Genomic DNA, 14,595 nt, shown 5'->3' on the forward strand with positions numbered 1-14,595 from the left:
TATTTTATTCTCACAGTACAGCAGAGCAAGCGCCTCCCCACACACAGTCACACACTCACACACACACATACATGCACACGCCCTGTGGGTGTGTGTGTGCGGCTCTGGCAGATTCCTCCGGACTCCACCCTGCTGTTCACATCCAGTTCCAGGAAATGTTCTCCAGTCCGGGCTGCTGACATCTGGCCGCTCGCTGCCTCTGCTCACAAAACAGCACAAGAGGCCTGACGACACAGGCGCACACACTGCGGGGAAAAGTGCAAAATTCAAGCGCTTTCACACCAAAACCTCTGCGACGCTTTGGACTATTTTCTCACCACAAGACGCGGATTTATAAAACGCCACTTCTCCATCTTTTTCCTGCACTTTGGGATTCTCCAACTTGGTGAGTCGATATTTTGAGGACTTCGCCTTGCTCTAACGTGTTAAAGATAACAACCGCTTATCTTAAAATGTCCTCAGCAGTTCATCATATTTGAGATAAGTGGTTTTTTAATGTGCTATTTTGGCAACTTGAGGCGCTTTCATAGCAGAAAACCTCCCTTACCTGCCGTAAACTGTGAATAGGCTTTTTGTCAGGGAACAGGGAGTGTAGAGGCTGCAATGTGTGTGTGCGTGTGTGCGTGTATGTGCGTGTTCTGGTGGTGATTTCAGTCTGTTAGCCCTCTGTTTCCGCAGGGGACTGAAGTTTTCCACTACTTTCAAAATAGATAAACATTTTTTTGTGCTTCAGTAGCTACAGGGCACAATATTCAGATTTTGGGATTCACTGGTTTGTATATGTATGCACACATGCCCCAGGCTATAATGTATATCTGCACGACATTTTCTCCTTTTTTTTTTAGTCTGCCTTGTGGATAGTTAACATACAGTGGCATGTTTGCTCTTGCACACCCCATTATAGCTTAAAAAAAAAAAAAAAAAAAAAAGAGAGAGAGAGAGAGAGAGAGAGAGAGAGAGAGAGAGAGAGAGAGAGAGAGAGAGAAAAAACTTTATATTGTTTATTTACAACTTACGCCTACTGTGCTTTTTACTTTAATGATAATAGTGATGCATCATTTAAAGAGCACCTTTCTAGCAGAACAGTACTTTACATGAGCTACAACATAGAATTGAATATGTAGGATACACAATAAATGAGCAGCTTACAGCAACATGGAGACTGAGACAAGGCTTAAACAAAAGTAAAACAGCGAGGGAGATCGGAGTTATGAATACCAGAGATGCAGGAAAGTGGAAAAAAATGTGTGTCCTAGTCTTTGGTTTAACCTGTTTGATTTATAGTGCCTAATGTCATTTGGTGTTTTGCTGAGGCCGGTTTCGTGGAGGTGTCGAGAGGATACGGCTTCCGGAAATTGGTCTCTGCTATGGTGTTCCTGTTCATTCATTCATTCACATGTCATTTAAAAACCACCCAACACACACACATGACCCTTCCCACAAGGCCTGGGCCTGAGTATTAGGCACAAACCACCACATTTTTCAGACATTTAGGTCTTTCTACGTGACAGGAAGAAGCTTCATCTGTGAGAGCGAGGCTTGTTTATCATCTGCTGTCGACCTTTAAGTGCTTTTGTGGTTTGTTTTTCGGCTGCACAAACTCGTAACCCGCTGTCATCCATCACGTCAAGTCAACAGCTCTGACTCAGAACCACGTGATGTCTTGGTGTCAGTGGTAAAGATGATGATGATGATGATGATGATGATGATGATGACGACGATGACGAAATCAAAGACAGATCCAAGATCCGTATTCCAGCTGCTGACTTTCCCCTGTATAGCTTGTATTTTTTATATAGTCTACTGACCTCTGGCACAGTTTGTAGATAGATAGATGGATAGATAGATAGATGTGCCTTATTGATCCCAAATTGGGAATTTCATGTGTTCCAGCGGCAGATTTAGCAGACATTGCACAGGGATAATAGCAGACTATACAAAATACACCTCTCAACACTAGAAAGAGAGAAATATGTATCTTTAGAAACATAAAACACAACAAATAACCAAATAAAAAAGTGGACAACCTTTGCATAGCCTATAAGAGTAACAACAACAACAACAATAATAATAATAATAATAATAATAAACATATCTATAGGATATCTGTAGACTTCTCACATTTGAACCCTGACATAGACTATATGTATAATGAAATATATCTGAAAAATATCTATAGAATGAAATATTTTCATATACAATAGATGTATTCTCATAATGTATATTTTGCTGGGGGGAAAGATTAACTTTGTAGTTTCCACCAGCCACTGCTGTTAGTTGACAAGAGAGATTTTTTGTCCTCCCTTTAGTCAAACACACACACACACACACACACACACACACACACACACACACACACACACACACACACACACACCCTTTGGCTCTCTGATCGTCTGACTGTTAATGAATGAGCAATCCGTGGTGCAGCAGTCAGTCATTCTGTTACTGTGTCGTCGGCACCGTGGCCAATCTGAAGCATTTTTTCCATTTTGTTGTTTGCTGTGCTGTTGCCTAGTGCTCAGGATGTGATGTAACGCCATCACGAAAGGTGGAGCCAGCTCTTGAATTCCTTCACTGCGTGTATTCCCCTAAAAGTCCCTCTGAAAAAAATGGAGCTCTAAAGGACATTTTGCATGTCCGTGATAGTTGAGTGCTAAGGAATTTGAATACTTTGAATACACTCTTACAAGTACAGGCACTTTTTTGTTTTGCTTTGTTTTGTTTGGCTTGGTTTAGTATCTCTGTGTACATTGTGTAGTTGAAAAGTTCATCTGCCAAATGTATCCATTTTGGTGAGAAATATGTCTCAAATGTAAGGTTTTTGTACTGTTTAAGTGTCACTTTGTCAGCAGAGGACTTACAAAGTTACAAACAATACCATAACTGTTGTCATCTTGTCATATACACTAAATAATTTCAAATAGGTGCCATTTTTTGAATTTTTTTTTCTGCAAATGATGGACATTTCAGCTCTTTAAATTCAATATCAAACAACTAAAACATCTCGCACTTGGCGTGTGTGTGTGTAATACTGATACAGGTCTTATGATTATTAGAAATTTCCCCGTCAGCTGTGGCCACGCTCGTCCCCGGCGTGCTGCATGTGAGAGTCTGTGGCGGTGGGCCCGGGGCGGTTTTGGGGAACCACAGTTCTAAGCGAAACCACATGTTTTTCTTTAAACTGATACAACCCCAGAGACTAGCCCGCTTATGTTAACTGCATCCAAAATCCAGATTAAGTATTATTTTTTTTACCCTCTCTACATCCCATAAATAGCCATAAAGGATAAACGCACACACACACACGCCACTCACATCAGCAGCACACAGGCCTTAAGCCGATCAGTCTTCTTTCCTGATCGCTGAAGCCCGGTTTATGTGTTAGTGTGTGTGCATGCTTGTGGCCTGCAGGGCAACCATAGATATTTTTAGCTGTAAAACTTGATTTTGTTGGCTTTTAGAGCAAGTGAATATGGATGCATCCACCCCCGCTACGTCTATTTCAGACACTTGAATGCTCTGTGTAGTATTTTGTCATCCAGCTGTGTGGGTAGAAAGGTTAAGAGGGCAGTGGGTTGCAACAGAGAGCGACCTTATATTCTGTGTCTACCCGTGATCATGTTTGTTTTAAAGATCCCATCTTGTTCAAACTGTTTTTTTTCTCTGCCTCTTTTGTATGGAAGCATGTTGTCATGGTTTGTTAGGAGAAAATGTCAAATTTGACACTCCTTCCTTATGTAAGGCCATGTGATTCAGGATGTGAAGCCCCTCCCACTCGCTTGAGTTTCACTTTCTAGCTTTTGTCTCCCGTCGTCTGGTGGGGTGGCTTTTCAGAGCTGCGTTTCATTAGCACAAAGTGAAGGCGCACCGAAAACTGCATCTTTTTTTTTTTTTTTTTTTACAGTGGAAACACTGAGTGGAAGGAACACATGCTGCAAAACTCAGATTTAAGTGTTTTTTGTTATACACTTTACAGATGTTTTGCTTTAAAAGACCACAAGGGAACTGTGTTCAGTTGCTTAAAAAAAAAAAAAAGTTAAAGGGATAGTTCAGTCAAAATACAAAAAGAGATCTATTCCCATTTACCCATAGCGCAGTCAAACCACACAGATCTTTTTTGTGCGATTTGGTGAGGTTTCCAATCTCTCGCCATTCATCCCAATACAGTACTGAGTGGTGGGTGTTGTTTTTCATTAAACACAAACTATCAAAAACCCAGCAGCATCAGATTCAAAAACAAAGACACACGTATCTGACATAATCCACGACCCTTGGGAGCGAAGAGTCTTCCTTGGAAATGTTTCCTGCCGAAGAACACCAGCAGAGTACAGGCCTGTGTATCGTCTCTAATCCTCGCTCCTTGGGGGTGGAGAGATGCAGCTTGCCAGTGCTCCCGGGGCAGGAAAACGTCTCCAGTGAAACTCTTCACCTCTTAGGGCTGTGGGTTATGCTGAGTATCTGTCATAGTTTTTGGAAGGATGTCTTCCTGTTGATGTTTTTTTCTTTTTTTTCGATGATGATGATGATTTTAACTCCACAACACAAATACCCAGCCAGCCTTGTTGCATTGGGGTGAGGGAGGAGAAAAGGAAGACTGTGACCGACTACAAACCTCACCCAATCACTTAGTAATGATCTGTATGGAGAGATTGCACTGTATCTCTTATTCTTTCAATTTTAGGTGAACTGTTACTTTAAATATGGGACCCTTTGAGTATATCTCATAATTCCATCTCTAACTCCTCTCCTCCTTCCTGTCCTAGGCAAAATGTCCAGGTCAGACTACCCTCCGGGGTACAATGACTCCCATGGCCTGCTGTACGGCCCTCAGGGTGGGAACCAGCCCCCTCCCCCTGCCTATGGCTTCCCCTCCTACGGTGGATCCCCGCAAGGATTCCCCTCTGCCCCCTACCCCGGTGGACCAAATGCACCTCCATACCCGGGCCAGCCAGGAGGATACCCCCCTGGCCCGTACCCAGGACAGCCTCACCCTGCTGGCGCTCCAGGAGCCGGCTACCCCAGTCACCCCCCCATGCCCCCACCTGTCATCCCGCCTACCATCCCATCAGACGTCCTGAGCTCAGGTAAGCCAGGGGCCATGTTTGGTGACTTTAAAAACTGCGAAGGCACTTTATTTCATGGTCAGGATGTGTTGATTCATACCAAAATTCAGTGTAATGTAATACAAAAATGTGATGTGTGTGTGAGGCAGAAAGATGAATTGCAATAGTACAGACATTTTGCTGAAGTAACCACAAACGAGATGGCTCACCTACCTCAATTTCACAAGCTCTCCATCAAAATGTTAGTATTTTCAAACATTTTTTAACAGATTACATTCTAGCAAGACAATGACATTGCCAGAAACATTTGCAGCTCTGAAATAAACAGAATTATGCACACTCATACTTTGTTGGCGATCAGGATTCCTGAAAGTCCTTAAAAATCTTAAAAATTAATTAATTAAGACATCTAAATGTTTTAAATTGTCTTAAGTGCCATTTTTAGGCCTTAAAAATAATGCAGTCACTGTTTCCCTCACACACATACAGCAACATCTCAGTGCTGCGGTTAAATTATGAGCACCGCTGGTCTGCTTGCAGCTTTTACTAAGAGCGAGTCCTTCATAATTTTATGTGTATTTTATATGAGCAGGGCATATTCCCCGTCAAATAAACTATCAAACGAAACCAAACTTTAAATTTCAGTGTACATATGTTTTTTTTCAAAAAGCGAACAAGTCAAAACCAGCAAGACTGGGGGAAAACACCCAGACAACAGCCACTTCAGCCATCCAGTGGTGTCATGTTTCACGTTTCAGTAATTTTCAAGCCCATGTAAAAGCCCATGTTGTGCATTGAACAGTCTGGTACAACTGGGCCTTTTGATGAAGCAGCAGCAGCAGGAGCCATCATGTATTTTGGTTGTGTTTTGGATTAGAGGTCAAAATTTTAATCTTTTAAAGGCTGCATCTCCAACACTTTTAAGTCCAATTAACACAGACTTGCTATAGTATTTCTTAAAAATAACCAGTGGTGGGAAGAGTGTGACAACTTGCTTCTCAAGTAGAAGAAGATATATCTCTAAAGTAAAAGTAGAAGTTCAGCTGTAAAAATCTACTAAAGTAAACGTAAAAGTAAACTCATATAAAATGTACTGGGAGTAAAACAGTAACTGTGTCAGGTGTGATCTTTTCCATTCAGCTATGAAAGGATGAGAGAACAAGGTTAAACTACATTCTTTAAAGGTGCATTCTGCAAAGTGGATTGAAGTGAGAACCCTGTAGACTCAGCTGACAAATGAGGAATAAGCACATATTATTGAATCCACATGGTTCTCATCATCAGATCAACTCACTGATATTTTTCCCCTTTTTCCTCCACACGTATTCCACATTTTTTTGCCAGTTGAGTCTAAATGGACCTCACTTCCATCAACCTTTTTTTTTTTTTTTCATTGTGCAGCTTTTATTGTGAAATTTGGAAAATGGCAAAAAGTAGAATCAACATCATCTTTGCTGACCGAGCTTTTATTGTGAAAGGTTCCACAATATGTCATTGATCATTTGTTCTCTGTCATGGATCAGATTATTAAAAATGTCGTGAAGTGTATTACTCCAGCAAAAATGTACTGAAGTACAAGTAAAATTACTGACTTTAAAAAAATACTTAAAAAGTACAAGCACACAAAATAGCTACTTAGAGTAATGTAAATGTAATTAGTTACTTCCATCTCTGCACATGACACTGATGGGCCGGGCATTGGCGGCTCAAATGAAGGCCAGACTAAGAATCTCAAGTGCAATATTCCACTGCAGCAAATCTGATGAAAACTCGGCCGGATGTTGCACCTTGTGCCTGGATCATCCACAGGGGACAACATGTTTATTATATATATATATATAGATATTTTTTTTTTTTACATATATATATATAGCTCATTGTAGTGCATGCACAAAAAAGTGACCTTCAGTGTGTGTATAAAGATGCATACCAAAAAAAAAAAAAGTGTATATATGCTATGTGTATGTACACGGATATGGATTATGTATATATTGTGGGTGTGCATTAACTGAATAATTGTGAAAAGGGGTGGGAGTGCATAAGTTATACTTCTTCTCACTCCTTTTCGAATATATATGTTTATCTTAAACTCTTTGCTGTTCTGTTCAAATTTGAAATAAAAATGCTCAATCAATCAATCAGTCAATCAGTATTTTGCATCAGTGCAGTACAAATCCCCTCAGATCATTTGATTGTATTGTAAGTGTGACGCCTTGATGCTGACACTTCTGCTGTGCTGACACAACAGATGATGACGGGTTCGCGGCAAGAGACAGCGGTTGGGACAGTCTGAGTGTCCGGCATTCCTTCATCAGAAAGGTAAAACACACCTCACATGCTCACAGAACACACACACACACACACACACACACACACACTACGAAGAGGTGTTCAGAGGATGAGCAAACTCATGGCTCTGCTCTGTTTTTTTGTTTTCCAGGTGTATATGATTTTGGCGTCCCAGCTCCTCGTCACCACGGCCATCGTGGCTATATTCACATTTGTGTGAGTATCCTGAGTGTGTACGTGTGTATGTCTGTTCATGTGCTTGTGTATCACGCTGTAACTGCACCTCTCTTTCTTGTAGTGAACCTGTCAGATATTTTGTACAGAGAAACCAAGCCGTCTACTGGGCATCATTGTAAGTATTGTTCTATATTACTGCCATAAAACAGATGTCGTTATTATCTCTGGTTTAGTTTCATGAGAATCCACGTGAAACCACGCAAATCACATCAATACATCCATGTTTGTTTGTCTTTTTAGCGCCGTGTATTTCATCACCCACATGGTGCTGGTCTGCTGCAAGGGGCCCCGGTGAGTGTGACTGCTTGGTTTTGCTAGACGTAGTTTCAGTTTCTTTGTCAGGAAAAGGAACATTTACCAAAGTCTGCCCTGAATTTTCTAATCCCTCTTCCCTCTGTAGGAGGAAGCACCCATGGAACGTCATTCTGCTGCTGATCTTTGTAAGTCAGAGCATCAGGAATGAATGTGTTGCGAATCAGGAAATGGAGACACATAATTGCTGACAGGCCAGTTTCCTGGCCTTCGATCAACTCTATTCCTAGACTGAAACGTCTCTCGCAGTGGAGATTTCCACTGCTCTATTCTTGTGTCATTATCATACCAGAATGTTGACTTTTGCAAGAAGGTACTGATATAATATCTAAAAGGCGATACTAACACAACACCACAAGAAAAAATAAATAAATAAAACAATCATGCAGTATCTCACCACATTTGGGAAACATTTGCTGAGGTGGTTTAAGACTCTTGTAGTAAAACAGTTTCATTTTTGACTCCTGGGATGTGGTGCAGCTCGGTGGACTGACGCTCACCACATTATCACATGTTTGTGCTGCATTTTACTTTCAAGAGCCAGACTGGTTCCACTCCCTCACACACCCCCCTCCCGCTTCTTAAACACTCACCTGAAGAAGGGCTGAACAGTTAATCAAAATATTATCAAAAACGCAATATGGCCTTGTGCAATATCCGTATCGCAGGTTTTTGATAACAGTAAAACGTGTGACAAGACATTGTTGCAAATATTATGTTGTATGGTGGTGCAGTGCTATAAAAATGCCCTGGCTGACAAATTGTGGTTTCCAGATGAAGCAAAAAAGTAAAGCCACACAATCATCATTTTAATAGCTTTTTCAGTAAAAATGATGACATTTCTTACTAAAATCATGAATCACACTGCAGTCGTAGCATCTGTAAAATTAATCGCAATATGACTGTTTTAATTGAGCCCTAGCCTGGAGGCGTCACTGTGATGCACTGCAAAAAAAAAAAATCCCTCCAGTTGAAGATTGTACCTTTGACCTTTGACTGACACTCGTTCCAAGTATTAACTGAACAGAAGCGGAACTATATTTTCAAGATAGAAGACCTCATTGTCATCTAACATCGGAGGTCATTCTTAACATGGGGTATACTGTGAATTCAAATCACACATTCATATCTAGAAAGTGCCAACTATTTCTGTATAGAATGCGCTTGATACTGCAATACTTCATGGGTGCCAGAACTTCAGTGATCACGAGTTAAGTCTGCACACCATGACTGCACCACTCTCAATTGAATCAGCATTATTAGCAAAACAAAAAAGGGAAACAGTGCTAGACTAAATATTGCTTTTTATGGGCAAAACAGTAAGTCACTCAATAAGAGGAACTATGCAGAGCTCAGGAGCCTGACTTACAGAGCTAAATATCCTGCAGTAAAATGTCAAAAAAATATTGCTGTAGCAGGCAAAAAGAGAATCCATAATTCTTCGTCCTTTGTTTAATTGTCATTGCGATTGACACGACATTGTAGCCACACCATGCTGTTCTGCTAATTAATCCCCAGTTATCTGTTTATTTCCACAGACTCTGGCCATGTCCTACATGACTGGAGCCATAGCCAGGTAAAGAACTTAAATACACACATACCAAAGCATAAACATGCAGCCATGCAGCCCCGCCCAGTAATAACTGTGTGCTGATTGTTTGTTTTTAGCCACTACGATACAAAAGCAGTGTTTCTTGCCCTGGCTATCACTGCCATCGTCTGCATCGTCGTCACTGTCTTCTGTTTCCAGACAAAGGTAGGGTGTGCGTGTGAGTGTGTGTGAGCTTAAAATGGCCAGTGTGCATGTGAATGTGTGTGTGTGTGTGTGTGTGTGTGTGTGTGTGTGAGCTTAAAATGGCCAGTGTGCATGTGAATGTGTGTGTGTGTGTGTGTGTGTGTGTGTGTGTGTGTGTGTGTGAGCTTAAAATGGCCAGTGTGCATGTGAATGTGTGTGTGTGTGTGTGTGTGTGTGTGTGTGTGTGTGTGTGTGTGTGTTTGCATTCTTTAAATGGTTTGTGTAATGTGAGCGCTGTGGTTTGTCTTCTCAGGTTGACTTCACCAAGTGCCAAGGCCTGTTCTGTGTGCTAGGGATTGTTATGCTTGTGACCGGCATCATTACAGCCATTGTGCTTTCTTTCAAATATGTGAGTTAAAGTCACACACACACACATAACAAGACACTCTGACAAGACATAACTGTCTCTCTCATACACACATTTTTACAGTTGCCATCATTTTAATGACGTATCGTCTTTGGCAGATTCCCTGGCTTCACATGCTTTACGCGGCTATGGGGGCGATAGTCTACACCCTGGTAAGTGTTTCACTTAGACGCTGTAGCCTTTACGAGCTTCAGGTGTATGAATACCTGCTTAACTACCTGGTTATACTGGATTTTATTGAAGGTTTGTCTCTTCTGCTTTGCTTCGTCATTGCTGACAGGTTGCCCTCGGTGAATATAGTTGCTCGCGGCTGTTTTGCCGTGTTTGGACAAACCTCCCTGCTCTATTAGTCTGTTTTAGTTTTCTGGAACACATTTCCTCCTGCCCTGTCTGTAATGATTCATTACAGGTAGGGCCGTGTAAAATCCATTTTACTGATTAGTTGTGCTTCTTCTGATCCAATATTGATTCATAAAATCCTGAGATTTTTTTCAGTGCATGTTTTTTTGTGCTAGATGTTATTTGCTGTATGCAGCAAGGATGGGAATCACCTCTTGATACAATATAATTCATGATACTTGGGTAACGATTCAGTATATTTTGCGATTTTTAAGTATTGAGATTCGATGTTTCGATATTATGCGATTTTGCATTACTTAAATTTTTTTTTTTTAAACTGGACCATGGATAACAGCTGAATCATACCTCGAACAGTTATCATGAGCACGAGTCAGATTCACTTTTAGCTTTTCCTAACCTAGTATGTGCAATATGGGGTGGCATGTTGGTCATATTACCACAATATTCAACTTTTCTGGGGCATAGTAGTTTCCATACAGCAGTGATCATCTCTAACTCATCTTTTCCTTCTAAATCATCGAAGCCAAAGATCCTCCAGATTTTTGACTAAGAGCGTGGAGGCACAGCATGAATGTGTTTCATCTTTCGGTCCTAAATTCCTGTGATGGAAGGCCGGTTTCCCATGATGCTGTGCCAGAGACCCAGGAGTAAACGTTTGTTTGAGTAGAACACACCACCACCCGTTGTTATTTTTTTTCCACCTAGAATAAAATGAATAAAAGGACAAAGCCTCGAGTAAGAGTCAGCGATGGCGATATACTGTGAGATTTGCGACTGAATCGACCTGTTCCCAGTCGCCGCAGCGCTCATCTGCTGAACTACTTGTTTATGGAAACTCAGTTGACCTAATTACATGCTTTAAATGAATGAATGAATGAATGAATGAACAATAGTAGGAGCTCCCCTTCTGGAGCCAGCGCCGTCAGATGTTTCAGATTAGATGTCGTGGTGTGTGTTGGATTTAAAAAAAACATGATAATGAAGAAGAGGTGGTTAAAGGCACAGCCACAAGCAAGCAAGCTGCAGAATTATAACTGAAATATCTCAAAATGTGCCGATAGGGAATCAAATTTAGAGCTTGCAATGTCAGTGCCAGTATCCCCAGCCTTACATGTGTTCACGGTGCTGTTTCCTGTGTGTCCTGCAGTTCCTGGCATACCACACACAGCTGCTGATAGGCAACAGGAAGCACTCCATCAGTCCAGAGGAGTACGTGTTCGCCGCGCTCTCCATCTACGTGGACATTGTCCAGATCTTCATTTTCCTGCTGCAGATCATCGGCGCTGCCTCGAAGTAACACAGGGAAACACGGCCGGCCTGGGTCAACAGGGTACAGACATGCACCCTACTGCAAAACCATTCCACGCCCTTTGTGAAACCTTTGCTTTGTTTTCAGTTTTAGTTTAGAAGGAGTAGTTAGCTGGCAGGGAAAACTGTAGGAGGTGATAGAAGTTTTTTTTTTTTTTTTTGCAGAGGATCACCAGTAGCCAGCGAGCACTAGTGATGATGCAAACGCCAGTACTGATCAAGAAATTAGAAAGCTGTACTTGCCTCGGCTGACAACATAGCTTGTGATAGTAATTACGTTAGCCTTTATACTGTATGTTGTCAGTCAAATCAGAATTAATGAAATCATGAAGTGCTTCAGGGGAAAAGGGCTAAGGGTCAATTTGACAGTATGACATATTATTGGTCATTCCTATGCACATATAATGCACTTTTTTCCTCAAATCTACAACCTTCATTTCTTCATTATGCAACTTATTTGTGGTTCACAAATAGATAAAAATACTAATACCATAATAAATAATATCCGTTGACACTGGAACGCCCAGCTGCAACATTTAACCAGTTACTCGCTGGCCAAATGTTAAGGCGGACCGTGTCTGCACATTTTCTCACCGTGAATTCAGATGTGTGTCTTAAAGCTGGGGCTTGAAGAGAAAATATTTGGTCAATACCGCAAACACAAATTTGCAAGCAGGGAAGCCAGCTCCAAGGTTACGTCTGAATGTGACCCTGAGATGCAGCCCCAGCGCTCTAGAGGGAAGAAATTGGTCTGAATGCGCGGTGTGTCTCCTCTCCTTACACCTAACGACAGCCTGACGTCTGCGAATGTGTCCTGGGTTCATGTAAACAAGCTTCTGCTGAAGGTCTTCAATACATGTGTTGCTATATAATAGCCATATTTATATACACCGCTACTGTCTTTACAAAGTTACTGAAGTGTAATTTTATAACTATGAGATGTACAGGGTTATACTCATCTGGCTTTTTTTGTATTGTGACATTCTTATTTGTCGCCACAAACACTTGTTTATACACTTGTTAGAAACATACCTGGGTCAAACAGTATTCACCAATACACACTGCGTTTTTTTTTTTTTTTTTTAAAATCATACACAAGTGCCATTACTGTGGGTTTTGCCACATTGGACAGCACAATTGGAAAGGACCGTTAGACCTTAGGAACATGTTTGAAAGTCCATTTTGTAAAGTTTCCATTTCACCTGACACTATCATACCTGCACTGCAGTCGCCAAGAATTATCTGAAACTACGATTTGACCCAAGTGTGTTTAAAAACCGATTGAAACCAAAGTCACTTGTACGCCAAGATTCACAACAACCATGTGAGACATTTTGTACATAAGTGAAGCCAGTCAGTCGGAATACTGGCTTGTAGATATACATATCACTGCTGTGGGAGATCTGTTAGCCTTTTCTTATCAAATAAAGACTTTTATTTGTGAGTGTGTGATGTGGTCAGTTTGCAGCTGCATCAAATATGAGTTTGGTGTTTAACAGTTAAGTTTACATGCACATAATTTTTTATAAATATTTCTGATAATCTCTGAATATTTACAGAACATAGGCATCATGAATAACGTGTTTCAGCAATTTCCGGCTTTACTGAAGCAGTCTAACTACAGGTGATTTTTAGATATCGACAGCATGACTCACCTGTTTCTATAACTGTAATCCTTAATTAGATCACACTCATTCAAGAACCTGCTTCTCAAAATCTACAAATGCAGATTTTCTCTCACAGTCCTTTTGACCACAGCTGTCACTCTTCATCATTTTCTCAAAGAGCTGTGAATGTGCCGAAGAGCATCTGGGTGTTCTGAGGCCACACACAATCTGCTGTTGGGTAGTGTGTGTCAGCGTCTCAGCAGTGAGATTGTTTAGGAAGTGGTCATCTGCAGTTTAGCCGCACATTACTGGTCCAGTTTAACGTACGCCGCCTGGTTTCGGTAGCGGCTGCCCTCGTATTCTCCCTCATTTGATCTTCTCATTCTCTGTCGGATCCTGAGCTGCTTCAGCCGGTTCTTGTCCACCTCTCTCTTGGCCAGGATGAAGCCGATGATGCCTGAGGGCAGGCCGATCATCCTGGACGGAGGGACAGAAACGTTTGATCAGCAAGCAACACCTTTCCACAAAAAGACTGAAAGAAATGTTTTAGTATTACAGTTCAAACATGTGAGGGTGATCCCTTTTTATGACTCTCCAGCATTGGTGTGTCCATGTCTTTGCTCTGCAACGTGAAATACATTTCCAGGATTTTTAGTTTACTGTGACAGTACCTCGTCTTGTTTTTGCATCTACAAAATTGTTTTCGTTCATTTTGATTATTCAAACATTTAATTAGAGTTTAGTTTATATTTTTTTTCATGTTAACTTCAAATTTAAAATACACTAAATATGCAGAAAACCTCAGCTAGTAGCAGCTTCAGTTAAAAAAAAAGAAAAAAAATGAATTAGAATTAATGTTAGAATCCATATCCATCAAACTGTATTTAATATAGAGGGAGTAGAGTAATGGGCAAAAATGCACTACTGTCATTTATCAAATTTCAGTATAATCATATTGTGGGGACATAATATGAAGTTATGGAGATACAGAATTATTTTGTCTAAATATTAAGTAAAATATGTCACAAAATTTAAGTTTTACGATGCGTTTTATTAGAGTTGAACAATGTGTTGATACTGTGATAAATAAAAAGACATCGGCAAGCATTTCCACATCATAAGTGTTGTACCCTGCTACAAAAGCTGTATTACAGTAAAGGGGTGCAATTTTCTGAACTAAGCATATCTGCAGTGTTGTCACAGTATCAATATTGAGGTATTTAGTCAAATATAAAGTAATATTTGATTTTATGC

At 40.8% G+C, this 14,595-nt stretch overlaps 1 protein-coding gene across 2 annotated transcripts; it reads left to right on the top strand.

The window, feature by feature from the left end:
* Positions 1-119: 119 nt before the first annotated feature.
* On the top strand, positions 120-13,183 carry LOC115375502 (protein lifeguard 3-like). Of its 2 annotated transcripts, XM_030074924.1 has the most exons (12): positions 120-385; positions 4,767-5,087; positions 7,315-7,385; positions 7,507-7,571; positions 7,654-7,707; positions 7,833-7,883; positions 7,993-8,032; positions 9,443-9,480; positions 9,573-9,660; positions 9,953-10,048; positions 10,165-10,218; positions 11,574-11,723. In XM_030074924.1, the coding sequence occupies exons 2-12, from the start codon at positions 4,772-4,774 to the stop codon at positions 11,721-11,723; spliced, it is 1,023 nt and encodes a 340-aa protein (XP_029930784.1). In that variant the 5' UTR covers positions 120-385; positions 4,767-4,771. The 2 variants fall into 2 exon arrangements, with proteins under 2 accessions (XP_029930784.1, XP_029930785.1); XM_030074925.1 differs by lacking the exon at positions 120-385 and having other exon boundaries at positions 4,772-5,087; positions 11,574-13,183.
* Positions 13,184-14,595: the final 1,412 nt, after the last annotated feature.

The sequence above is a fragment of the Myripristis murdjan genome, chromosome 17, assembly GCF_902150065.1.
Source record: "Myripristis murdjan chromosome 17, fMyrMur1.1, whole genome shotgun sequence".
NCBI lineage: Eukaryota > Metazoa > Chordata > Actinopteri > Holocentriformes > Holocentridae > Myripristis > Myripristis murdjan.